The 26,784-nt window shown below is 39.9% G+C and overlaps 1 protein-coding gene across 2 annotated transcripts in view; it reads right to left on the reverse strand.

Annotated features, from left to right (window-relative positions):
• Positions 1 to 1,868: 1,868 nt before the first annotated feature.
• Positions 1,869 to 26,784, reverse strand: part of znf385c (zinc finger protein 385C) — a 70,900-nt gene continuing 45,984 nt past the window's right edge. Inside the window, exons 4-9 of one of the 2 annotated variants that reach the window (XM_059347706.1) lie at positions 23,774 to 23,993; positions 11,423 to 11,791; positions 10,359 to 10,546; positions 7,513 to 7,611; positions 6,867 to 6,956; positions 1,869 to 4,390 (exon numbers count right to left, since the gene is read on the reverse strand). In XM_059347706.1, coding sequence (XP_059203689.1) covers positions 4,160 to 4,390; positions 6,867 to 6,956; positions 7,513 to 7,611; positions 10,359 to 10,546; positions 11,423 to 11,791; positions 23,774 to 23,993 — 1,197 coding nt within the window. In that variant the 3' untranslated portion in view covers positions 1,869 to 4,159. The remainder of the gene's footprint in view (positions 4,391 to 6,866; positions 6,957 to 7,512; positions 7,612 to 10,358; positions 10,547 to 11,422; positions 11,792 to 23,773; positions 23,994 to 26,784) is intronic. The other variant, XM_059347707.1, reaches the window with a different exon arrangement.

A 26,784-nucleotide genomic window follows, 5' to 3' on the forward strand; every position in this document is an offset into this window, starting at 1 on the left:
CTCAGGCTGTGTTTATAAGGGCTGGCTCTTGAGTTGTGGAGCAGTGTCTGACCACTGCAGGAGGAGATAAGGGTGTCACTCCCTCCATGGAGAGGAGCCTGATAAGATAATGGATCAATACAGCGGATACACACCGGTGTCACAGCTTAGCAAGGTCATCATGTCCTTCTGCCGTATCGCCGGCTTTAATAAGTGCCGGGGATCCGGTGACTTCCCTCTGATTGGCACCACAGGAGATGCTGCACTTGGATGTTGTGCTTATCAATGATTCCCACAAAGCACGGGCTGTCATGATGGCTTGAGGCGAAGAGGACAACATCAATGAGGAAATCCAACATTTCTCCTTCAAATAAATAGGAAAAACTGGAAAAATGAACAGAGCTAAGTGAGCTAAATACATGATTATCCACTGAGATAGACACATATGAAGAGGCTCCTCTGCTCAGTGTCGAAGCTGGCAACACTGCTCATGTTGGCAAACACACAGCTGCTGTTCAACAATTCATTGTTTAGCACCAAATCTATCTGCAGCAGAGCCATCCCAGAGTACAACGCACTCTGAAAACGGCCATCTGTGGAGAATCATCTGTAGATAAAGCCGATTAGCTCATCATCAACACACAGGTATATTACTCTATCAGTCTGTGTGCCACGGATGCAGCAGACACTTGCTTCCATTTGCTTTTCACCGTCGTGTCTTGGCTAAACACCAGCCCTGCTGTCACAAGTTGTTTCCTGAAAATGGCTGGAAAAATGAGTAGCTGTGTGTTGCCACATGAACAGATGCTGTGAGGGTGTTTCAGAAAAGCCGGCACCTTCTGCACCTGCAAACACAAGATCACATGTTTTTATTTCCTGACGCAGAGCTGGATGTGCTCATTTAGACTAACTGGTTAATAACTAGTATTCTGACAGAGTGATTATTTCCCCCTCTTTTCTCTGTATGATTCAACTCAGACATAATTCAATCAAAGAAAGTGCAATTTTTGAGCATCTTGGCAAATCTGAGCATTCATATTGTCACTGTTTATTCATTAGCAATCATCCGCCTGAGTTTTCTCTCATTTTTTCCCCATCACACACCCACACACATATTGTTACTGCTCAAATAACAATCTGAGTCAGAGCTCTGCCTTCTGAGATGATTTTCATTTCTACCCATGACGCAGGAGCACACACACACATAATCATTCAAACAATTTTTTTACAAGTTCTAAAAGCTTTATTTTCCAAAATCCATCCTTTGTCCTCTCTATGGTACAGCACTGTAAGGTTTTTTTTTTAAGGTTTTTTTTTAAATCAATCCATCCATGCGTACAGTGTTTCCTGCTCTCTCGAGCTATGGAGGGATACCCTGAATGGATGGTCATGTTAGCATTTGCTCAACCTGTCACCCCTGAGAAGGCCTGGCTAATGTGACTTTAGGATCTAAAAAAGGCCTTGAATTACATTATTAATTCAGTCACTGTCAACAAGGAGAAAAAAAAAAAAAGCTCACTCAAAAAGAAAAAAATGTTTTAAATATTTTCACTTGCAATTTAAAAAAAACATGTTGATAAAACCATGAAAATAAACGAAAGGACGAAAGAAAGCAAAGCATTTTTCCTGTATGCCGCACAGAGCCTACAATAACATAATCTACTCTCTTCTATGATAGCAGTTCATTATGATACAGATAACAACTCTGATACAATCTCTATAGTTACTCTATGATTTCTACATATAATTTGCCTTCTCTAGATTCTTTATTTTTAAGAAAGTTTCAGTTCTTTAGGTCAGAGTTCCCACTGAGCGATAGAAACGAACAAACAGTGAAGATTAAAGGCTGGCTGGTTCACTGAGTAGTGCGACTGGGGAGAATCACATCAGTATGGCCTCGCTTACCCAGAAAGACTTGGGGGTCCTTAAACAGAAAATGTACAAAGGTTTTTGTAGAAGCACTAGTACTGGATGGCAATTACAGGGTTTTTACGACAGATGGCACTGCTGCATCACAGACGACTATACATATTGCACAATGAGAAATGCATAGGATTTGCTCCATTACTGTAAATTTAAGAGTACATGATTTGGTATGAAGGAAGGATGATGTGTACGCTCCGAGTCCTTATGAGAACTTGCCGCCAGTCCTTTATGGCAGAGTTGAGTATCAGTAGATGTCCTGGGTGGTGGTGATGGGAGACAGCATGAAGAGCAATATGACAGTTGATGCTACACTTGTGACACTTATCCCAAACACTTGTCTCTGACGTAACATTGTTTTGCACAGTGGACGTCACGCAAAAGTTCTCCGGCTCCCGCTGGAAAGTGAAAACAGCAATGTCATATGGCGCTGAAGCTCCCTCTCTCTCTCTCTCTGTCTCTGTCTCTGTCCGCAGCGCAAGAGCAGCTATAAATGGAAATGGCTGAGCCCAGAGTCACAACATGTGGAAACGGACCGTGAGCATCAAGCATCAAGGGCAGCACCGACACGACAACCGCTCATTTCAAATGACTCCTCGCTGACATTTCAGAGTTGGCCCTTGGCTGTGTTGGAGTACATCATACATTGTAATACAGGTGTGAACAGTATAGAATAGATAAAGCCACTGACACACTGAAAACACATCATAATAAACATAAACATACTGAATGTATTGCTTTAAATGTGAGATTTGTCTTATAGATAAACCACAATGTAATCATTCTCACCTGATTGTTTTTTTCCTACAGATAAAACTGACATGAGGCGGGGAAAAGAATACACCGACCAAGGGCAAAACAAAGGTGAATATAGACACATTGCTTTTTGTAAGTAAATCAGTTTTAAGGTGCTTTTTATGTGGTTGCCATGGCACTGTGCTTTGTTCCCTCCCACGTTGTGCGCCAACACTGCAACAGGATGTCAATCAAGAAGTGGCGTAGCAGCCTCCCCCCACCCACTGTCATACAAACTTTTCACGGAGCTCTGAAATCCCATCAAGACTCCAAGTTATTCACTGTGTTTTCATCATGTGTGTGATTGTGTGTGTGCGCCCCCCCCCCCCGCTCATCATTATCATCATCATCATCATCATCATCTCATGCTGAGATCCCGCCACACAAAATCAAGAGCAGCAGCGGGGTGAAGGAGGAAGGAGAAGAAAAAGAGCATGGGGGGGTGGGGGTGGGGGGGTTATAGTGTTCTTTTGCAATGTAAGACATCGATAGCTGCAAAAAAATGTTTTCATGCCCCTAGCTTTGAGAGAACATCATGTTCAAGCAGCGGTGCAGAATGATGCACAGGGACAAAAAAAGAAGAAAAAATATAATTCCGAAACCAGATTTACAAATTGAAACAAAGTCAAGATGACAAGCTGACCTTTTCTGGAACTTAATGAGTGCTTATTCCTGCAGATACAGGAAGGGAAAAGAAATCTGGAGGGCTGTGACTGTGGCTGTGACTCAGAGTGAAGTTTGTATGAGTGAAGGGCTAAGGGGAAACAGCTGGAGGTGCAGAAATGGTGTGAACAGGGTTTTAATATACGGACATAGAGTATGTTGTTACAGCATCACACACCACCCACAGTGAGTCTGATAATTGCTAAGATGAACCGACCTCAGATGATCCTTTAAGCTTGTTAGTTAAAAACACTGATCAATGAGAGCGGTTTGTTCAGCCATAGAAGAGGACGCCTCTGGTTCAGCTGCTTTAATGACCTCTTATCCTCCCACCTCTCATGAAACCCCAAAACCAATAAGTTAAAAACGTTTTAAAAGAGCATCAAGTAAAGGGACCTTATTTTGTGGCAACCACACTAAACATACATCTAGACTCATCTATATTTGTTCTCTAATAAATTACACAATAATATCCATAATCCAAACCATATTGACCCATGAAATGGCTATAAAAGCGGCCTCTGTGCACCAGTCACTGTCTGGAGGCCTGTCCTGCTCCGTAGGTCATGAGAAGAGGAGCAGAAAGAAGGCATGATGGGGGATCTTGGCCTTTATGATAGGAACAGCTCTGAGGCCTAATGGCCTAGTGAGCGTCGGGACTTGTGCACTCTTTCCTTTGTAAGTCAGGCAGGCTGCATAGTTTGCGTGTGGCCTTTGTCACGTGGGTCACACTAAAGGAGGGCCTGGGGTTCGGTAAAGGGACGAGGGTGGAGCTCAGATGGGGGAGTGGGTAAAGTCTTTAGTAGGGGGAGAAGATGATGGGTGTGTGTGTGGCCCGCAGCGGCCCCGGAGCAGGCCGGAACAGTGCAGGGCCCAGGAACGGGGTCTGGATGAAGGTGGTGGCGCCCACTGGGTGGCGCAGGGCCAGTGGGTTAGTTGCCACTGTGCACAGAGTTGGCTGAGTGAGCGGGCTGGGCAGGAAGCCAGTCGTCAAGCCCTTGGTCAGCTGCTTCTGCAAGGCCAGTTTGGTCTGGAGAAGACAGGAGGGGGAACCAAGGTTATTATAGTTAACGAAAAATAACGAAATAACGAAAACTAGAATTGAAAAAACATTTTTGTTAACTGAAATAAAAATAAAAACTTGAGTTTTTAAAAAAACGATAACTAACTGAAACTGTATTGCGTGGTTACAAAACTTACTAAAACTTACTGAAATTATAGTGAAAATGTCCTTAGTTTTCGTCATTGTCAACTTTTTTCATTCATAATTCAGTGTTTCTATTTGAACATGCAACACATGGTGAATTAAAAAAAAAAAATTCAAAACACCTGGAACTGTACGAGTTAATAACCTTATTGGGGCTGAGATGATAAACCAAAGGAAATAAAGGAAACATTTATTATGATCTATTTGAATCTCGCACCCAACAGCCCATTACAAAAAAACTAAAACTAACACTAAAACTAATAAAAACTAAACTAAAACTAAGCATTTTCAAAAAATAAAAACTAAACCAAAACTAGAAAACTCACTCTAAAAACTAACTAAAACTAACTGAATTTGAAAACAAAAATTCACAACGAAATCAAAACTAAAACTAATGAAAAATCCAAAACTATTATAACCTTGGGGAAATGGTGAGAGAAGAACACAGAGAGGGCTCACATGTTACCCAAACTGGCCACACATAGAGGAATGCAATTTTTTTTACATTACCCCATAATTGTTATCATGCGCAACAGTAGACAGGTTAATACAAACTGGACACATATCAGCATATTTCAGTCAGGACAAGGGTTAAATGGCAACCATCTGCTTTAAAGCTCTAGTTAAAAGGATAGTTGCTGCTTTACTAACTGGTTGTGATACTGATGCAGATATTGCTAAAATCCTTAAAGAAAAAAAATGTTTGATAAACATTTTAAACTATAACGCAGCTTCACTTGTAAGCTTGAAAATGGGGTTTAAGTTTTTAGTTTGCTCTATTACAGAGAACAGCAGCTGTGGTAAGATGGGTAGAAATGGTTTCTGTTTTTAAGTTGTATAATTATATTTTTATTGAGGTTTTCAGATTGAAATATGTTGAAGAATATGAAAAAAATGTAAATACAGGAAAAAGCAGTGTTGCAAAAACTAAAGGACTGCAAACTTATCTACAAGTTCAGTTAAAATATTGCAGAGAAATTCAGGCATATGACAACAAATAAAGCCGGAATAACTGAATGAGTTGAAGAAAAGGTGGAGAACAAATTTAAGTGGGCGTTGAATAAAGTCAATAGTGCTTTTGTGGATTGTGTCTAATCCATGCAAGTTTATGTGGAGGATTAGTGTTCTGTCATTAAAGTGGTGGAAAGCAGAATTGCTGAATACAGCACTTATGTATCTCACACACACACTTTTGCTTCCTTGCAGCATATTTAGCAATTTATTTTCAAAGTAACAGTTGTTTTGAACAGACAGATGAAAGATGACTGTGCTGCAGAAGTTTTTAATAAATGTTTTTAATATGTTCCTCTTGCTTTTTCTCAGGGCTGCCATTTTAATCCAGTGTAACTGTTGCTGACTATAGCTGCTGTCCTCTGCAAAAGAACAAACTATCAAAGGTTCTCAAGTCTACAGGGGGGAATATGCTATATCCATATGCTAAGGTTGGACATCTCTATCATGGAACTACTAACAAACAGCAAAGTGTTTTGGTCTGAGAGGAGATTCATGCATGAGAAATTAACTTAAGGGATCAACAGACGGAGCTAATATCCATCCATAGAGTTGGGAGGGAGAGTTTTCCTCCCTTCTGTTAAACCCAACAGGAAGAACATTTTTCTGCATTTTTCAGTGGTGCGAGCCCATGTTCATCACTGCTTGCAGCTTAAATTTTAATTTAGTTTCTGAGAAGTTGGTAAATACTACAAAACCAATGAGCCTCAGTAGTCAATGCTATGGAGCAGAAAAATATCCTTGATATTGTGGACAAAACACAATGCCACAGTAGCTAATTTAAAAAATAAGGAGCACAATTCCAAAAGTGAATAGATTTTTTTTAGCTGCAGATTGTAGTATTCAGTGCCCACCTCTTGTTATCAGCACATGTAAGTTTTAAGAGTTTTAAGCTCTCTGAAAAAAAAACCCAACAACCTTGGGGGGTTATTGTTACCTTCTCCCCTGAAACCATTATATTCACAGCCTTGAACCATTTTACTTTTTTATTACATTTTTATTTGGGGGAGTTTTGTCTGTAGAAGTAACATTGTCTCCAGGAAAAATGATTATTATTTTTTGTCCAGAACACAGGAGCATTCGAAACAGTTCTTCTACTTCGATATCACCACCAGGAAGTAAAATGAGTAGCAACTCATGTCAAAAGAAAAGAAAGAAAATCAGAGCTAAGATGATTTCTTCATGATCTCTGCTCAGTCCCCTGCCCCTAAAACCAGGCCTAAAGTTCAGCCATCTAAAGCTCTCGCCTTCCAATCCAACCCCAGACTCTGCCTCTCCTGCCACTGACCTGCGAGGAGAGGGAGGTGAGATTGTACTGGCTGAACGCTTTCTTCATGGCAGACACAGCCACGCCTGCATAGCCACTCCATCTCACGTTCTGTAGGATGGAGGAGGAGGAGGAGGAGGAGGAGGAGGAGTAAGGGGAGAAGGAGAGATGGGGAGGTGTGTATATGACAGGAGCAGAGAGTGATTAATCTGGAGTGCTGATTCAGGCGGCTGTTGTCAGAGCTGGTCAGTTGGGGACTATTTTAGACCTGTCTCAGGGGTCGGGGACTCATGGAGTACAACAGTGTGCTTAACCTCTATGACAGTACAGACACACAAGCATGCTGCCTCCCCGACACACGGGAGACCCTGAGCTCAGTTAATGAGATCGGTGTGTGTTTCTTAACAGTATATCTGCAGGGTGCCGGGGTCAAATCAGTTAACAGTTAACAGTTGCAGAGATAGATTAAAACTGGTGTTTAAAAGTACATTAGCTTACAAGCCAGAGTGAATTTATTCCAATTTTGGCACATGTGTACACTGTGTTTGAGCGTATCTGCTGCAAGCGAAAGGCAATTATGTTTTGTTTGTCTTTCTTGAGTGTGTGTGCATGCGTGCATATTTGCGTGACAGTGTTTGTTTGTCTGTGTCTTTATGCTGAGACTTACCGCTAAGCTGGTGCTTGGCTGGCTCTTGCTGTGGGGGGTAAATTTGGGTTTGGGTGGTTTTCCGGCCAGCCTATCCTTGTGCCTTCTGCTATTCATGTGCTGCAAGAGACCAGCAGAAATACCATCAGCGACCTAACAAGCATCTGTTGTATACCACAGTGGAACAACTTCAAATGTTATTTGCTGATTAATAATGGATACACATTGAGTATGACTGAAGTGCACGGAAATTACATCACATTACTTTCTACGGCTGCCACACTATCTCCTTCTCTGGCTGCCAGGCTTATGTCCTCCTGGGATGGCGCTTGTTTAAATAAGATGGGTGGAATGAATTTAAGGCTAAAGCAGCCTGGGCGCTCACACATTCCAACATATTCTGTATCTTTTCCACATTCCTCTTCAGCAGAGGCAAAGTCTCCAAGACAATCTCCTCCACTCAGATGTAGCATTTAATGAACATCAAAAAGGGAGAAAATTAACTCCCCAGCTGGGGTTTGATGCCAACGAAACCAGAAAATTAAATACAGAAGGCATTAGCTTGCAATAAAGTGTGGTAAATAAATGTAAATAAATGCTCGCTAACTGAGGAGCTTTGCAGCATCAGATTTTATTGTTCTAATGTGGAAAAGTACACTGTAAAAAAAAATCTGTTAAATTTACGGTAAAATACCGGCAGCTGTGTTTGCCAGAATTTCACCGTAAAAAATACAGTGAGTGGGTTTTCTACTGTAAATTTAAATGTAAATATCAGCAAAAACTGTAATTTGGACTAAATATTCCCTTTATTTCTAGGGTAATTGTGTCCTAGTGACAATATGGTTTTTCTCCTTTAGTTTTACATGAAAGAAACTGTGTGTTTTCTACAGTTTACAAGTGTTGCACTATTACTTGATTTACGGTAATTAAAAGCATCTACTACGGTGATCTTCAATTTTTAATTTTACGTCTACACTGTAAAAAAAAATCTGTTTAATTTACGGTAAAATACCGGCAGCTGTGGTTGCCAGAACTACACCGTAAAAATGACAGTGAGTGGGTTTTCTACTGTAAATGTGCATGTGAATATCAGCAAAAACTGCAATTTAGACTGTGTAGTCCTTTTATTTTTGTGTATAATTGTGTCCTTGGGACAATATGGTATTTCTCCATTCATTTTACATAAACATTTTAATATTTTAACATTAAAACTGTGTGTTTTCAAAAGTTGTGTACTATTCCTTGATTTACGGTTATTAAAAGTGTCTATTATTTTCTATTTTATCCCCTATTTCTCATGCAATTTGACAGTGTTTTACTGTAATTTCTACAAATGTTTTTAACAGTGTAGCTGCTGCTCGAATGTACTCAGTCTGCTTTCAATGGCTTCATTCACATGGCTGTAAATGAAAGTGCTGCTTTGATTTAAGCCATCCTCCATCGGGGAGACGTTAAAATGGTCTCTTGGATTATGTAAGGTCTTTAAAACCCCATCATACATATTTATCACTTTAATACACAGCATTTGCGACAGCTTTTATAATTGTAACATTAGAGGTCAGTCTGGTCAGACTTGGGCATGCAATATCTCTTCATGTACAAGGTAATTGCTAACTATGTGAAGGCAGTTCTGTTTTATGATTAATTCTGCGGCCACATCATCTGTCTCTGGAGGTGAGCTAGTTATATGCAGCATTTTCATCACTGCCTGATTTGATTGGACTGGAGTGCTTTTCCCTGCAGAGTCAACAGTACTTCAATGTACTTTTTGCACAAACTCCTATCAGGTTAGAAACACTCTCACTTAGTATGCCTTGCCAAATGTGCAGGACTTCTCCAAGCCCACTCGTCCCTCCTCAGCTTTCATTTCAAACGGCACAGGGAGGAGTGAGAAGTCGAAGAGTGATCCTTCTCGCTGTTTTGTCTTTCTTTACTCGGATACTTTGCAGACAAAAAGTTCTGATGTCTTTTGTGGTGATAGAACTTCAATAAGGTAATACGCTTGGTATGTAGTCACTGCTTCACATACATATTTATGTCTACTTCCTGATCAGATAATAGCTCCTATGTGAAGAATTTCTTCGTAGCCATTTGAACCAACTCTTGTCTCAATATTGAGCCAAATATTGAGCTTCTATTGAGGTTTTTAAAGAAGTTTGTATGTATGTTTTTTCAAATCCTAAAACAAAAAGGTGAGTGATCAGATTAAATGAAATACAGTTTTCTTTTTATTAAATCAAAATTTGATTAATATAACTAAAGGTTTGTCACAGATACATAATATGATCTTTTTTTGTAACAACTAAAGTAATTTATTTTTATAATGTTAGTGCCAACGTGATCTTTTGTTATTGTGGTAATAAGATTTAATTTATGGTGCTGTTAGATTGATGCTCCATCTCCTCCATTGTTTGAAATTCACAACATGGAAACTGAAATTATTATATTTACATTCTACCAATACATTTTGGACTTTACAACCCTCTGGAGGTATTACAAATGTTTTAATTAAACAAGTCAGAACTAATCCTATGCAGCCACCACTAGAATCTAAATATATAACATTTTTATGCAGAAACTAAGTCAAAATATTGATTTTTTCACCAAAAATAAGAGAACTGTCCGCCATGTTTTTTGTTCTGACCGCCGGGACCTTGAAAGTCACGTGACTTGGAACAAACCAATAGGAAAAAATATCCATGGAACAGCCACGGGATATGACTGTCATTAACTTGCGAAATCCGTGTCAGTTTCACGGAAATTTGAGTGATTCCGTGGCTATTTCACGGATTTCTGTGAGACCAGGTTCATAACTAGATATAAATATGCAATATAACTGAAATATTCCTGGTTGTGTCGATACCTACCTGGCTCAGCTGGGTCTCAGAGTTCACAAAGATCTCACACACTTCACACTGAAAGTTCTTGCTGGGCAGCCCAACGCTGCCTTTGCTCGCCAGCCTCTTGCTCTTGCAGCCAGCGCGAGCCGTCACAACCTTCCCCCGGCGCCGAGGCAGAACACTGTGGCCTTCCAGCATCAGTTTGTGCTTAGTACCTGTAGAGAGATGGCAGGAGTAAAGGTTTTAATAATAGATCACCAAGAAACTTCCCCACTGGATCACTTTGGATAAGACAATTATGTTTTCTATAATGTTTAAATCTGCAAATGAGGCATTGTCTTAATCAAATATGCCCTGATTTGTGTTTTTTGGCATGTTGGAGTCAAATGTTTTTACAGAGTATTTTGGATATCTCTTTCATCACTACAGTGTGAAAAATGTGAGTGAGAAAATACTGTAAACAGCCATGTTTTTAGGCAAAAAATCAGGCTATAAACGCCTCTGTAAAAACCTCCAGAATATGTAACAATATATTATAATAATATATTGTTATATATGTAATAAACATTTTCGATGAAAATAAGTGCCAACGAAGCAGATACTTCTGGCTTAGAGTTTCAGGGGGAAAAAAACTAGCCTTTAAAGATGTGCATTTTAAAATTCCATACATTTTTCAAGACATTATAGGTTAATAGGATATATTTTTAAGCAAAAGTTATCATGAAACTTCCCCAGTTGATTACTTACATTAAGACAATTATTTTTTGTATTAAAGTTGTAAAAACATTTAACTATGTAAATGAAGCATTATCTAATTCAACTTTTGGTGTATTTAGGAGGAATCTACAAACACAAATAGATAAAGTGTGGTAAAATAAACAACTAAATGTGTATTGTGGCTATTTTTTCTTTCTACTAGTCGGAAAGAAGAGACGCTTTGGAAGAAAAACAGCCGAAAATCTCAAAATTAAAAAAAAAAAACAGTGCATTAAAAGAAACAGATGTTTTTACAGGCATTTATCTGGTGCTCTGCTGTTCAACCAACCAAAGGTCAGTAACAGATGTAAAAGCCTTCAATAAAAGCCCTTTACCGCTGTTATGTGCTTCCAGTTGGGAGATGGAGTTGACCGTGACTTTACAGACAGGACAATGGAGGTGAGCCTTGCTCTTCTTGGGGTCCTTGTCCTCATCTGTGCGCGGCTCCTCCATTATGCTGGACGTGTCTGCATTGCTGCCTGACTCAGTGATTGGGCCTGCAGCCTCGATCGACTCGGGGACCTCCGGGGCGCTGGTGTCTGAGGCGGTCTCTGAGAGCTGTGAGGAAGGTGAAATCTGAGGAGGGGAAAGAGTGACCAACTCCACGGAGGAAACTTCAGATACAGGCGTCAGCATGACTGAGCTCCTGGGACTCTCCTCGAGCTTTTCCTCCATGTTGGTTGGTTCTTGGTCAGACTGAAGACCTGTGGGAAAAGATTGAAATAAAAGAAGACATCAGCAAATAGTGGTTCATTTAACCCATAAGAACCCAGACCCAGTTATCCTTAAAGGATGTGTTCTATGAGTTGACCAGATAGAACACATTTCTGATGTTTAAAAAAAAAAAAATACTAGCCCTAAATGTCAAAGATCTGTGATATATATGTTACTTTGAGTGTTTATGGTATTTATGTTTATGATATTTCTTATTTTAACATAGACACATTTTCTGCTTACAGAGAAACAAATTTTCCTTTTTCTTTTGCATTTCCATAACTTATATCAAATTTGTGACTTTAATTTGTTCAAGAATTCTGGTCAAAACAAGTTAAATGCAATACAGCACACCCTATTAATGGATTAGAATTGTTAAATGGGTTTAAACTTAGACTCGTAACAAAAAATAAGCTTTTTGAAATTAGCTACTTTTTCACATTTCTGTTTCCAGTCACAGCCACATTTTGGAGAAGTCACTTCCTGTTAAAGTCACATGACCACCAGACCGGGGTGTTGAGTATGTGTTGCTTAGGGATTTAATAAGTTAACGTGAAGCATAAAGCTGAATATGAGAGATTGTAGAAGATTTAAAGTGTTTTTAAGGTTTGTTACACGGGTGTCACCATGGGTTCTTATGGGTTAAATCTGCAGGAATTGATTTGGTTGGCTACTTGGGAGCAGCATAAAAAAGCACTGCTGAAATAGAGTATTATCAACTTTAAAGATAATTTGCGGAACTGCAACAGCTACGGAGCAACATTATCTTTCATTTGGAGTCATGTTTTTGGGCACCTGATGAATTTAAGTTAAGTATCCAGCTGATCCATTATTTCTGGTTGAGGACGACTGACTCTATGCGCAACTGGACCTTAAAATATATTAAATATATAAATACATTCAAAAACATTCAACCATAAAAGGTTGATTAAAAAAAGACTAAATGATTAATGAGGATGGTGAGGAGAATTAATAAATGATAAAACCATAAAGTTCTAAAACACAACATAAAAAGCCAGACATTTTTAGTTAAAAAATATCAACATTTTCAGCTCCTCTAGAAAGCTATATATGGAAACAGGTAACTATTATAGAAACTTCTAAACAGGCATAATGTGTGCTCTCATTTTGCACGATGCATAGAAAAGCAAACATTAGATGGTTGGTAACTATGTGTGCAGTAAGTTTTTAGAGCTTTTTCACTGAAAACATCTGCCTGCTGTGGCTGAAAATGACGCCATTAAAACAGTGAGAATGAACTAAAACAGTGAATCTACGTGCAGAACAGCTGAGGTAAAACGTTATCTATAGTGTGGACAAGTTATACAACTAATAACTCTTTGATTGAGCAATTACATTTTTGAATATGTCATGAGTAGTTGATACATTTTTTTAAGTAAGTTGCTGTTAAAATAATTGATTATTTTCTATATTTGTAAATGATTTTATGCTTTATTTCTGCTTCTCTGTTGTTTGACTCTGTGTATGTCTCTGTGAGTGACGCAGGTCACTATCAAAGGTCAAACCTTGAGTGTAATAAATATCTCTATGCATTTATATTAAGTCAGACAATATGATTTGATACAATGATTATGTTTGTGTGTTAATTTGGTTTAGAAACTTTGACTACATATATTTCATTGTCCTTTTCATATTTTTTATACTTTTAGAATCTATGTGAGACAGTAAAAATCCTTTGGCTCTGTAAGCTCATAATATCTTTGTGAGACAAAACAAGGCAGGAGTTTTTTTGTTGAATGTTCTGGAGAAGAAGCCAGGTCAGGATGGCCTTGTCCGGGGCAGCAAGATCGTATGCCCAGCTGGCATTGACGTGCCGTTGTATTAATTAAAACTGGCGAATCAGCGATCAAGAAGGCGGGACTTCCTGGAGGAAATCGACCAGCATGTTTTGTAAACAAATGTTAGTATTTTAATGGGTTCAGGGAGAGAGTCGTGGTTCAGACTTCACAAACTGAAACACGTCTATTTGTATTCAGGGACATGAGTTTTTGAACCCGGAGATCTCTGAAAAGTGCACATTTTTTGACGTATTGTAATAAAACTTTTGCTAAACTGAGAACTTGGACGTCTCCAGCTCTTAATTTCCCCATCAACGAACTGCGCAGAAAAATGGTGAGGTTTTTTCTGTCGGTGACAGATTATCAATTTTCAAGGTTTCCTCATGCAATTTTTCTAACATTGCCCATCACTGAATATAAACTCTTTCCTTTGCAGTTGATATAACACCAGCTCAGCAGGATGGCGGGGAACAACAGTGCGCCTGAATAAATCCCCTTGCATCCTTAATCAGCTAAACACTCTTTAGATTGACTGAACTTTTTGAGTGCAGATATAAAGACGGCTGCATTAATCTCCAAATACCCGTTTCCCTTTTAAACACAGCATTGAAACCAACATTAAGAGTATTTTTTAAGTGCTAGCTTTGTGGCATTTTCTGATATAGTCTCAGCCTTTGTTTTAAACCATGTGGAACAGACTAGATTAGTGTTGGTTTGGGCAAGTAAATGCCATCAGCCTCCTCCCTCTCCCCCTCTCTCTCACTATTCAAATATCAAGCGGACCCCGAGTCTCAGTCAATATAAACAAACCCATCGACTGTTTGGCCCGGGCCGATAAGTCACTGGAGTTCCATTACACATCTCCCCTTCACCCCTTTGTCCTCCCGAGGGAGTCACACACTTCACCCCAGAGCAATGTGCGCTACGCTCGCTGAATATCTCCATTTCATTTAGAGCGCTTTCTCCCCACACACACACAGACCCTCCTCTATGCAACTCTGCTCCATTGATTTTCCCTTTTTCGTCTCAGAGTAAATTCATCATTGGAGATAAGGGTCTTCCTCTCTCATTCCTGCTGAAAAAAAAAAAAAAAACCTATATAGGAGCAAGATTAGACGGTCCCCTCGCTGTAATGAGAGTGACCCCTGAGGGATTTGAGCTGCTCTGTTGGGGGGTGATCGAGGGGAGGTGTGATCCTGAGCTTATGTGAAAGACAGGGCCACCTGAGAAGTCTCTGGAGGGGAGTGATATTGATCAATGGATTTGGCAGGAACCATACAGAGGAAGACATGGAGGCTGCTGGGAATCAAAGCCCTCAAAAACCCAGAGACTCAGATCCTGAAGGACCTCATTCTTAAAGGAGTCATTTCAGCTATTCCTGCTAAGTTTAACATATCCTTATCATTTTAAAAAGTCCAAACTTTAAAGGCTTGTTAATGCAACATTGAAGGTTGGCCTCTTCTTCCCAGTTCAACGACACCAGAAGCCGTGTTTTTTCTTGGATTCATGTGCACGATCTGTCACCTGGTCGCTATGTATTTATTGTGTTACGCCCAGGCGGCAACCTCCAAGTCTGAGCATGGAGGCAAACCAGGAAGTGTCTTAAGCTGCATTCTACCGAAAATTCCAGCAGGAGGTGCTAAGTTTGGCTGCAGAGAGATTTCTGTCCATTAATTTCAATGCAAAATGAGAAAACTTCTCACTTGATTTACTACCTCAGAATTTTTTTTTAGGACAACACTATGGTCTCAATCACTAGTAAAAAAATCTTCTTCAAGACAATTTGATGTTAATAGTGTAAATAATGGCCCCATTTAGAAGAAAATAGAAGATAAAGAATCGTATGATTTGGAGTGTGGCTACCTTTTGACAGGTCACTAACAAGGCGAGCCAGTTTGAATGTTTTGTTCAGTAAAAATGTCTTGTTCAGTGTTTGGTTGGACTAACAGACACTCCATGGAGTCGCTGCTCAGTTTTCTGAGGTACGTAACGTTCATTTTGTTTTTGTTTTTTTGCTAGCCAAAATGAACATCCCAGTTAATGCTCCAGTTAATGCTAACATGAATTAGCAGCAGCTTCTCTCAGTCAGGTTGAGGTGTAGAGAGGCTGTATTCAGTGATCAGATCCCTCTCCTCCTCCACAGTCCAGATATGGTCTGCTCCCCGTGTAGGAAACAAGATGGCGACGCAAGATGGCGAAGAGTGTAACACTGAACTCGAGGCTTCCAACGAGCAGTCTACAAACCAATGGGTGACGTCACGGTGACTACGTCCATTATTTATATACAGTCTATGGTTACACCCTGCCCTCACACTCTGCACACTGTGGCTGTTAGATACATACCCAGAGCCCAAAACCTGATGCCCGGAAATATCCCGAATACGACAAAATGAGAAGATTACATGCAGAGGGCAGACACAGACACCACACACACTCAAGGGTCATAAATGATCATTGAGAGGGATTAGAATTGTACTTTTTTAAGGAAAAGAAACACATTCTACTGCTCAAAAAACACCAGTAAATTTTAATGAAAGCTTAAGAGTAAATGCTGAAATACTACTCCATTATTCAAGCAGTCAACAGGAAATGTTGATAATAATTTCAGTCATTAATCAAGCTACTTTGCTAAACTGGCATTTCAGGCATTTTACAGATACGATTAATTGATTGACTGAAAAACAAGCAACATGTTGATTGGTTGATAGGTTGCAACCCTGATGGAAACCTGTAAAAAGAGCCTGTTTTTTTTTTTTTGTGAAATATGATACTGATTAAAAGTTGGCTAAATACTATTATAATAGTGTGTCAGCAGATGGAATAAAAAATTCTCCAGTCTCTCACACTCGTTTCTTTGAGTTGATGAGAAATTAAATTGGAAAAAACATTTACATTTTGAATTCATTATTAACAAAACTGGGAAGTCACCTTATCTGCAAAATCAATAAAGTTTCATATAATGTGTCTCTTGTTTATTAACTTTATACTATTCCATAATTTAGTCCTATTTGATCAATGGTTTTATTGTTTACTCCTCCAATCTCTATAAACTTAATTTGTTGGAGAAAAAAAAAGATTTGTCAGCAACTTAACTCTAACGAGACCTCTGTTCAGGATATGACATTTTATATAAGTTTATAGTTAATATAAAAATAGACCTTGACTTTTTTCCTTTACCATCATCTCTTAGCAATTTCTTCAAATGTAATTAAAAAATTAATTCATATAATAAAAGTCAGGTTGATCATATTGTCATCTTGACAATTTCTTAATATGTACAGTATAATGCATACGTCTTAGGCAGGGGTGAAAAAATGTAAAATAAGTAATAATAAAATAAAATAAAATTTTGATCAATTAATTAAATGAAAAAAGTGAGTGAACAGAAGAAAAATCCAAATCCAAAATCAAATCAATATTTTATGTTACCACCCTTTGCCAAGCATTTTTTCACACCTGCCTAAGACTTTTGCACAGTACTGTACATACACGTTTTCTTTTCTTTTTCCCAGTATTGTTATTCATATATTTAATTGACCTCTTTTGTGCTGCTCAATGTGTATGCTGTGTAAGTGTTTTGCTTCTTCTTTCTTCCTTCCTGTCTTTTATTGAGGGGAGATCAGTTGTATAAGCCCGTGGCTTCTTGCCGTCTCCTGAGGCATTTCTAATTTTTCATTATCTTCATTTTATGCAGTTTTTCTTGTGTGCAAATTAAATGAAATAAGACTAAATACCAAGACTGTGCCACCCTCTTCTCTTTCTGTGCACCTGTTAGCTGCTCCACTGTCTCCACGATGAGAGAAACTGCCACCAACATTGGCAAAGTGTCAGACTAAAGGCCGGTGTATTGGCCCTGCCAGCAGGGCCTCTGTGGATTAGAAGTACACAGCAGCAACTTATGGATATTTGGATCAATGGTATGCAGGCAATCATCAGTTTTCTTTAACATGAAAAGAATTCAATCCATGTTTTAACACACCAATTAAATCTGACAGGCTTTTAGAGTGTAAACACATCTAAGGAGATCTCAATTCGGTAGATTGATCCGTTGAGAACTTTAACTGCAGCCAAACAGCACATGAATATGAATATTGTACTCATTATGCACACGCTCGCACACACATCCAGAAACCGAGTGCTCAGTTTGCGCAGGCGAGCGCTGATCCAAGGCAGCCTCAGAACATAAACAACTTCCCAGGGGAAAAAAAAACTGCTTGATATAAATCATCATTACTGTGGTGACAGACAGAGTCCCCGTGAAGACGGTTTCAACAGCAGAGTCAATCAAAGCAGAGGGTGATTGATGCTTGTCACGATTGATGCAGACCCTCTGTCTCTGGACACCAGCCTGCTGCTCTCTCAGTTGCTCACTTGCTGTTTTCTCATTTCCTCCTTTGTTGGTCTGGGACATGGTTTATAAGCATCGATTAATCCCTTTGCACAATTGAAGATGTCGCCTCTGCTCTCCCCTGTCTCCCTCATGTTTGTATGAACTGTTGTGATATCCTAAACGACAGAAAATCTGTAAGAGATGTTGTAAAGTTGATAGAACTGGCAACATGGGACACTTGTTGGTAGTGAAACTGACAACATGTATACCTCTTTTCCACCAAGGCAGCTCTCAGCCAGGGAAACTGGTTCCAGGGCGTCACCAACTCTTTGCTGGTTTCTAACCACAAACCACTTATGTCAGGGGGATTATTGTGACCAACAAGACCAACTGAAACGTGTATCATTCATTTTATTTCATTTGTTTAACTGCAATATGCTCAATAGGGGCGAGTGTTAGCTTACATCAAAGGCTAACATCAACCTCTTATGTTCAGTGTTAATAAGAACATTATCGCCATCCATGACATGAAAGATGAGCAGAACAAATGCGTTGTCCATGTCATGATTGGATGCCAGGAGCAACATTTGTAAAGAGACGATGTATTACACCATTGATGTGATTATGCTTGTGGAGAGTGGAGACGTACAGGCAAACCTGTGAGACGTTTTGCAAGTTGAACTATCAGCCACAGCCCAGCACTAGAACTAGGTGTGTGTTGGTCCAAAAGGGGTAGTTGGAGATTCCCATTGGTGCTGAGGTTGTTCTGGCACTTGAGCAGGTCCTGGTATTCTGTCTGGCTCTTGATTAAGCCATTTTACGCCTGAAACGCCTGTAAAACGCCTGTAAAACCTGATTTTAAACTGATTTTAAAATAAGCCCCTAAAACCTGAAGTTTTTCTGGAAATTCAACAGAAGTGTCAATGCTTCCTACTAAATAATAGATTTTTCAGCCTCTGTAGCAGATAGAAATGAAATTCAAAAAGTATTTGAGAGCTTATACAAATACTACAAAACGACGTATGTGCTTTCCAGGCTTCAATGGGTTAAGCCATTTTCATCAGAGATTTATGACAAGAACAACTTGAATCCTCAGATTCACAACTTTCAGATGGTTTACACCACTTCTTTGTGGCATTTACTATTTGCCTGCTATCTCCCCCTATAGATTCACTGTCCACAACACCTAATTCTAACAAACTTCACAACGCTAAGAGGTTAACGAATAAGGGACCTGATTTTCCCACATATTATCGTCTATTACTGTCAATTTTTTTTATGTATCTGTCATGTATGGCTGTCAAGATATATGGACAGTTTCAGCAAATATGATAATATTACTTTATTATCCAGAATTGCTAATCCTGAGAGGACACATAGAGACAGACAACCATTCATTAAGAGTCACCAATTAAACCTAAGGTGCACATCTTTAGACTGTGGGGGGAAGCTGGAGGACCTGGAAAGAACCTACGCTGACACAGAGAACATGCTAACCACTACACCACTGTGTAGCCCTAAATATGATAATATGAACTTATAATTTCTGTAAGTTTCCTACTAAACCTTTAAATAAGTGCTCTGCTATTTCTCCTAACTACTTTGCAAAAAAGGCTAAATCTTAATTACCAGGTCCATTCCACAGGGTCAGTTAACTCCAAATACACTTTGCAATTTGTGATTCATTATTTGTTTTTGTGTACCGTAGTGAACTCCAAAAGATGGTACATGAATGGCAGTGGCCTCCTGTGTCTAAATGTGCATTAGTAGATATTTTAATGTAGCTGAAAAGGCAGACCTTGTGGGTCTAGAGTGTGTTTATTCTGAGCCAGACAGCCTGTTTGGAAGAACAGCCGACAGGTGTGTTATTGGTTCCCGATGGCAGACAATGTGGGCATTACCCTCAGACAGCTCCCCACCAGCCTTCAGTTTCATGGCAGACATAACTCATTTCATAGAGTGTTAATTTGGAGCGCTATTCCATTACAGGTTGGCATTGTGGTGCGCGCCACCACTAGCTCGCACTGCTGCATTTCAATTTCACATTAGGCCAATCACACAATTGGGCTTATTAAAGAGTGTTCCTCCTCACAAAATTGCCTTGGAACTGTAAAATTATTCACAGCATAAAAACTAGCAATGACTTATCTACTTTCTCTTTCTCCTCTGACCCCGCTTTCCATCCATGCTCTTCCTCTCGTATTCCTTCCCCTCTCTCTGTCTCCTTCATTCATTTCATCTTATCTTTCATTTTCCACTCATCATCTCGTTTCGTCTCCACCGCTGCTTCCCTCTTTCAGAGCTCTCCTTTGCAACGGCAGAATATTAAAATGAGATTTGATGAGAGTGTTATCAGGCTCCCAGTCTTTTGTCCACTTTCTCCTTTCTGAAGGAGACTCTTAGTGCTCAAGGCAAAAAAAGTGTGAGTGTGTGTGTGCATCCACGTGCACATGAGGGTGTCCATGGGGAGGGGGGTAAAGTACAAACTGTCTCCCTCTCCCCCCGGCACCTTCATATCTATTCTCTGATATTCCATCTAGCATCCAAGCGCATTTTGAAATTCTGCTCAGATAGTGATCTTGTGCGGGGCAGGGGAAGTGGAGGGGAGGATGAAGTAGGACAGCAAAAGAGAGGGAGGGGAGAAAACGCTCTCCGCTCCCATCACCTTGGATGGATAAATGAAAAGTGTGGACCCAGACGAGTGCAACATGAGAAGGTAATGGGCTCACTCTGCAGGCAAAATGCCATCTGAGCAATTCAAGGTCTCTGAGCTAAAGTTGCAGCCACGCCATGTGGAAAAGTCAACATTCTGCTGAAAGAAAACCAATGCACTTTCTTTTCTTCATCAAAACTTAAAATGTCTATAATTATACCACCAATGTGAAAACATTTGAACTGCTTGCAAAAGAAGACGAGTGCCTTTTGATTTCTTTCAACATCATTTGATATATGACAGCCCCTCAAATGAAAAGTCTCACCACTATTTGGCTCCCTCTCAGGTCAGCCAGCGCCACATGCCGTTCTTTTCATGCAGCAAAAATGCACCAATTCCGGTTCGAAAACTACCCTCTCTATCTAACAGAGACAGATAGGAGATAACAGGGGAATCAAGCAGTGGAAATTAAGCGGCAAAGGGGGTAAAAACGACCCCAGTGAGGCTTCAATCGATCTCAGCCAGTGCCTTTATTTATGCAGCATCCCTTGATCCCAGACATCCCACAATCCCACAACTTCAGAGTCTAACATCCATCACAAGGTGCACGGACAGAGGGCCAGGTCAGAGAGAGAGAGGTTCGGGGATATAATGTAGGTTGAAACTGTACAGAAACACAGAGGGGATAGGAGGGCAAGAGGGTGAAGGATAAGGTGTACAGAAGATGTAATCTCAAAGAGTAACACAACGGAGCAGGGGGAAAGAGATAAGGGAGATAAAGATACAGAGGAGAAGGATGGAAGAGGTCAACGACTGTGTTTACATGCACAAAACATCACCACCCCCCCCCCCCCCTTATTCTCAAAAAGACAATATTCCTACTAAGCTGTTGGTTAATAAAAATGAATATCACGTTCACATGCAGCATTTGATTATCATCAAATGCTCATTTTTTCTTGCTGTGGTTGATGGATTGATGCCTTATGTCAGTTATCACATAAAAAAATATGGAACAGCTGTGACTGTTTGTGCCATTTTGCTTCTTTGCATAAAAATATGATTTTTTCAAAGTTTTCCACTGTTGGCTGACTTGTCTGACTGGTCGTATGAACACAGCCTCCTACTCTCATTCTTTCAGCCACCCAAAAGGTTGGTGTTGCCATATTTGCTGATATCCAAAACCTGTTGATATCCAAGCCTTTCACAATGTTCAAAAGTAGGTTTGTTTCTCCTTCTGATCAGAAATGACTGAAAATGAATAAAATGTCAGTATACCAGTGCACAGGGCTGACCTTAAAAGGCTGTGTGTCACAAAATTTGGTAAAACCCCCAGCTGAAACGCATATTCTGAATACATGTCGAAAGAATGCTCCTAACATATCAGTATATCCCATGTAACACGATGGAGCAGGGGGAAAGAGATAAGGGAGATAAAAAATCTGCCCGTTTCTCACCCAGAAGGCAGCTCAGGTCCTGGTCCAGGCACTGGTCATCTCACGCCTGGACTACTGCAACTCCCTCATGGCAGGTCTGCCTGCCAAAGCCATCCGACCTCTACAACTCATCCAGAATGCAGCTGCTCGATTGGTCTTCAATCTTCCCAAATTTTCACACACAACACCTCTCCTCCACTCCCTCCACTGGCTACCGGTGGCTGCGCGGATACGCTTCAAGACTCTAGCTCTGGCGTACTCTGCTGCTAACGGTTCAGGTCCTACTTACATCCAGGACCTCGTCAAACTCTACACCCCTGCCCGTCCTCTACGCTCTGCATCAGCCAAACAGCTGGCGACTCCCACCCTGCGTGGGTCAACTCGCCTCAAAACCACTTCCAGACTTTTCTCTGTCTTGGCTCCCAAATGGTGGAAGGAGCTCCCTACCGACATCAGGACCTCAGACAGCAGTAACGCTTTATATTAAGGTCCTTGTAATAACCATTAATTAACAAGTAATAAGGCCCTTGTAAGTCCTTACAAGATGCTTATTAACATTATTGTGTGTTTATAAGCTTATATAAGTGTTAATAATGGCATTACAAACACCCATGACCCACCCATTATGTCTTTGCCATGCCTTTATTAATCTTATTTTGTTTGCTTATTGATATCAAAATATACTTTATTGCTCATCTATTATAAGTTAACTATAAGTTAACTATGCTTTTTGCAACTACCGGATCTGAAGCGAGAACAATGCCTTATTACTTGTTAATTAATGGTTATTAAGGACCTTATTATAAAGCGTTACCCAATGTTCTTCTTCTTTAATGTATAGCACTCCTGTAGCGATTACAGTTGGCTCTTAAAAATGATGTACTTACTTGATTCCTGTGGTCTAAGGCTAGTACCTTTAGTTTGAATGCACTTATTGTAAGTTGTTTGGACAAAAGCGTCAGCTAAATGACATGTAATGTCATGTAAATGTAGTGTGGCTTCATTGGAAAATGCTCCTTTAAAAAAAAGGTCTAATTTGCTAATAATATGCTGTTTATGACCCCTATCAAATTTGGAATATTGTCATATTCAGAAAAATAGTGGAATATTAGTGTGCATGTAAATGTAGTCATTGATGGAGTCCGTTTTCCGCCACAAATGTCCCAATGTGTAGTAATGATGAAGGATAGCAAGGTGGGAGTGTCATTATTGAGTGTAAAAGCAAAGGAGTAAGTGAGGGTGTAAGGGTATAAAGAACAATAAGGTCCACTTAGGGCAGTCTTGAGAGGAGGTGGTTGGGTCAAACAAACACATGAAACCAAAAGAAACCCATGTGAAATCACAATGTGATTGAAAGTCATGTAAGTGAATCGCTTAACTTTTTGTTTTCTGTCTCTTTTGTGCCTAAACACATACTTTTTTACTTGAACCTTAGAGAAGAAGTTTTGCTGCCTAAACTTGGTGAAACTACAACCATTTCACAACATTAACCACATATTTAAAATAGCATGGTTATGTTTTGGTATGTGACGTGTTGATTTCCTGCTGCTGATAAAGTTGCTATTTTTGGAAACACTGCTGCAGGTAATTTTTCAGGGAAGCAGCACATGATGTAGGTGGTCATATATGGTTTGGAGGACTTGTTGCATCGTGTGAGGAGAAGAAAGGTGAAGGGGGTTTAGAAAGATGAAATAGAGCAGAAGTGAGAATCAAAGCGTGAGATAGTGATCACCAAGAGATGCTTTCTGTTTACATACTTGTTCCCTCCACTAAGCTTGTATCCATGAGTGCAGGAAGAGCTGCCTCGGATGTAGATGTCTTGCTCCTGTCCCGATCTCGTTCCCTGTCTCTGTCTCGCTCCCTCTCCCTTCCTGCAGACAAGGCCTCGCCAGCTCGTCGCTGCCTGTTCTTCTGGGCTTCGATGGCTTTGAGCTTCCGGGCGTGCTTGTGGCCCTTATAGTGGGCCTCTGCTTGGTTCTGCGGGAGAATGAAAACCAGGTTAGGTGGGAAAAGCAGAAAAGGAGTGTTTGGCTTGATACATTATCTGCTGGAAAGACTGGAGCCCACGTGCAATAAATGTTAAAATCCACGCCTGGATATTCTCTCTCTTGCAGGCATACACAGGCTGCAAGGACGAGAGTCTGTTCCCACCTGATAACAGCGCTGGCGCATTGGGAGGCCAGAGGTATAATTGCATGTGTAATATGCAACAAGAGAGAGGATCCCATCTCCACAACTACCCTATTAATGTGCACTGTGAGAGTCAGCCTCTGCAAATCCTACACACGTGGCAACAACACACACACACACACACACACGCGCACATCTCACAAGCACAAAAATACAAATCAGACGCAAAACACATTCTGACTAACTGATGCAGCAATAACCACGTTCACAGTAATTTCCCTCTGGCTGGATCTAGATTTACCTTCACATTCTCATCATTCTCACGGCCCTGTTCAATCCGAGAACAAAGCCCCTGTTGTCAGAGCAAGCGTGGATATATAGGAACAGCACCGAAATCAATACAGAGATCACTCATTAAAAGCTAAAACAACCTCCGGGGATCAGCTCTCTTCAGCTCCTGACCTGGATAGTTACAGAGGGAAGGAGCAGAACTAGATCCGGCTAAATGAGGAGTTTTGTACCAAACTTAATCCAACACGTGTGAAAAACTTCAATGTCCCCAAATTACACAAAAAATAGAGAATACTGTGTCATATAGACATGTTCACACCCTCAGGATTTAAGAGATACATAGATTAAGGATTAGGGATCAATAAAATAACCCTTTTGTCCAAAGGGTCTAGCTGGATGTTTTCACAATTGGAACGAGGTGATTTTTTTTCTCCCAGACTGCAACGTTTCCTTCGGAGCTCTCATCCAGTTTTACCTCCTTGAGAAATAAATCATGCAAACACTCAGGGACCAAACCAGTTGAGTAAAGAAATTGGACTTTATTTTGAAGGAATCCTAAGCGAGGAATAAATATAGGCAGTAAATGACTGAAATGCTTTTTGAGAACAAAATGCGGATTTCTCTGATTACCTGAGCACCAACAATGCATTAAGTCCTGTAGACAATAAATACGGTTGCCACTTGTGTTGTGTTTGTGCCCACAAACAAGATTACAGTCGTACATACATGCATGTGTTTGTAACTAACTGTAAAGTAGGCGAGAACAAAGCGAACAAACACCAATAGAAACTACTTTTTATCTTTTATTTAATTTAAACACATATATGCAGTTATAACTGCATATATGTGTTTAAATTAAATAAAAATTCCATCAGGTCTAAAAAGGATTAACTCCCTCATGTTCCCACAAGATAAAAAGTAGTTTCTATTGGTGTTTGTTCGCTTTGTTCTCGCCTACTTTACATATGGCCATATGCGTTCTCAGATTAATCAGAAATAGTGCCGTGTACTTCGTCAGAGGAAAGAGTGGAAGGTTAAAACACAAGACAATCCAAGCTGCCGTGTTGAACAATAAGCCACATAATGGCTGATCCAGAGTTCAGTTAGTTTTGGTTTTTACAGCATGAAGACACTAAACTTTGGAGAGATGATCTGAATTATGACTTTGTCTTCACAATATTTTAACTTTTCTTTTCTTTTTCTTTTATTACAACAAAATCTTGCTGAAATACATATGAGCTAATAACATCCAGGGGATTATAAATGATACTAAACAAATAAATGTACCACTGTGAATGTGAATAAATGCCACATGCACATTTAAATGTTACTTTCCTAAACATAGGACACAAAAGAGGAGGTAAACAGAGTAAATGATGCATATATGTGTGTTGAGCAAAGATAATATTAAATGACAGTAGTAGATTTACAGGAGAATAAATATGAAAGCATTGAAGCAACATAGAATGCTTTACAACATTAATTGCACTGCATTTTGAAACGTTAGCTAGCAGAATTTTGTGTTCACCAGTATGCAGGAAATGAAAAATTGAATGCAGTTTTTTAAGCGCAGTCCCTAAATGTTTTTAAATCCCACTTAAAAACCCACCTCTTTTCTCTTGCCTACAATTAAAGTTTTTTTTTTTTTTTTTTTGTTTTGTTTAGTTTAGTCTCTTTTTTACCTTTGTCAATTCTGTATTTTATTGCACTTTTTGCACTTTTATGTGAAGCACTTTGGTGCGGCTCAGCCGTCTGTAAATGCGCTATATAAATACATTTGACTTGACTTGACATCATTTTCCAGGGAGGATTCATTAAAAAAAGCATGCAATTTGCAAATCAAACCTCCACCCTTGCATACATGCACCACCGGCCTCATGTGTTATCTGTATGTAAACACCAGCAGTCTCGGGACGGAGTTAAACATGTACACTTCACATTAGAGCACCTAATGGTGTAATATGTTGTGCAGGTCTATGAATAATGTGGCTGTCAAAGCATCTGTAAAAACAACTTGAATACTTTGGGTGCATCATGTGACTGATCTGCCGTGAAAAAGCTTCAGAGATTAGCGTGATGTGACGAATCCAGGCAGCGCCTTCTTCACCAACATCTCCGTCCGATCGAGTCTCAGTGGAGGCAGAGGGACAAGGTGTGAAATGAGCTTTGGTTCTCACATTAGCATCCCGACCAGCAGCGTTCAGTATCAGGGATTCTTCATTGTCCGGTGATTAAGCAATCCTTCGGCTAAAAGTAAACTTAAGAGACCATATCTGGAGCACAGATGTATGTTCAGTGGGTGTGGAACATGAAAGGAAGCTGAATCTTCTCTCCCAATAATGATGGT

Source organism: Centropristis striata, chromosome 13 (assembly GCF_030273125.1).
Source record: "Centropristis striata isolate RG_2023a ecotype Rhode Island chromosome 13, C.striata_1.0, whole genome shotgun sequence".
In the NCBI taxonomy this organism is placed as follows: Eukaryota; Metazoa; Chordata; class Actinopteri; order Perciformes; family Serranidae; genus Centropristis; species Centropristis striata.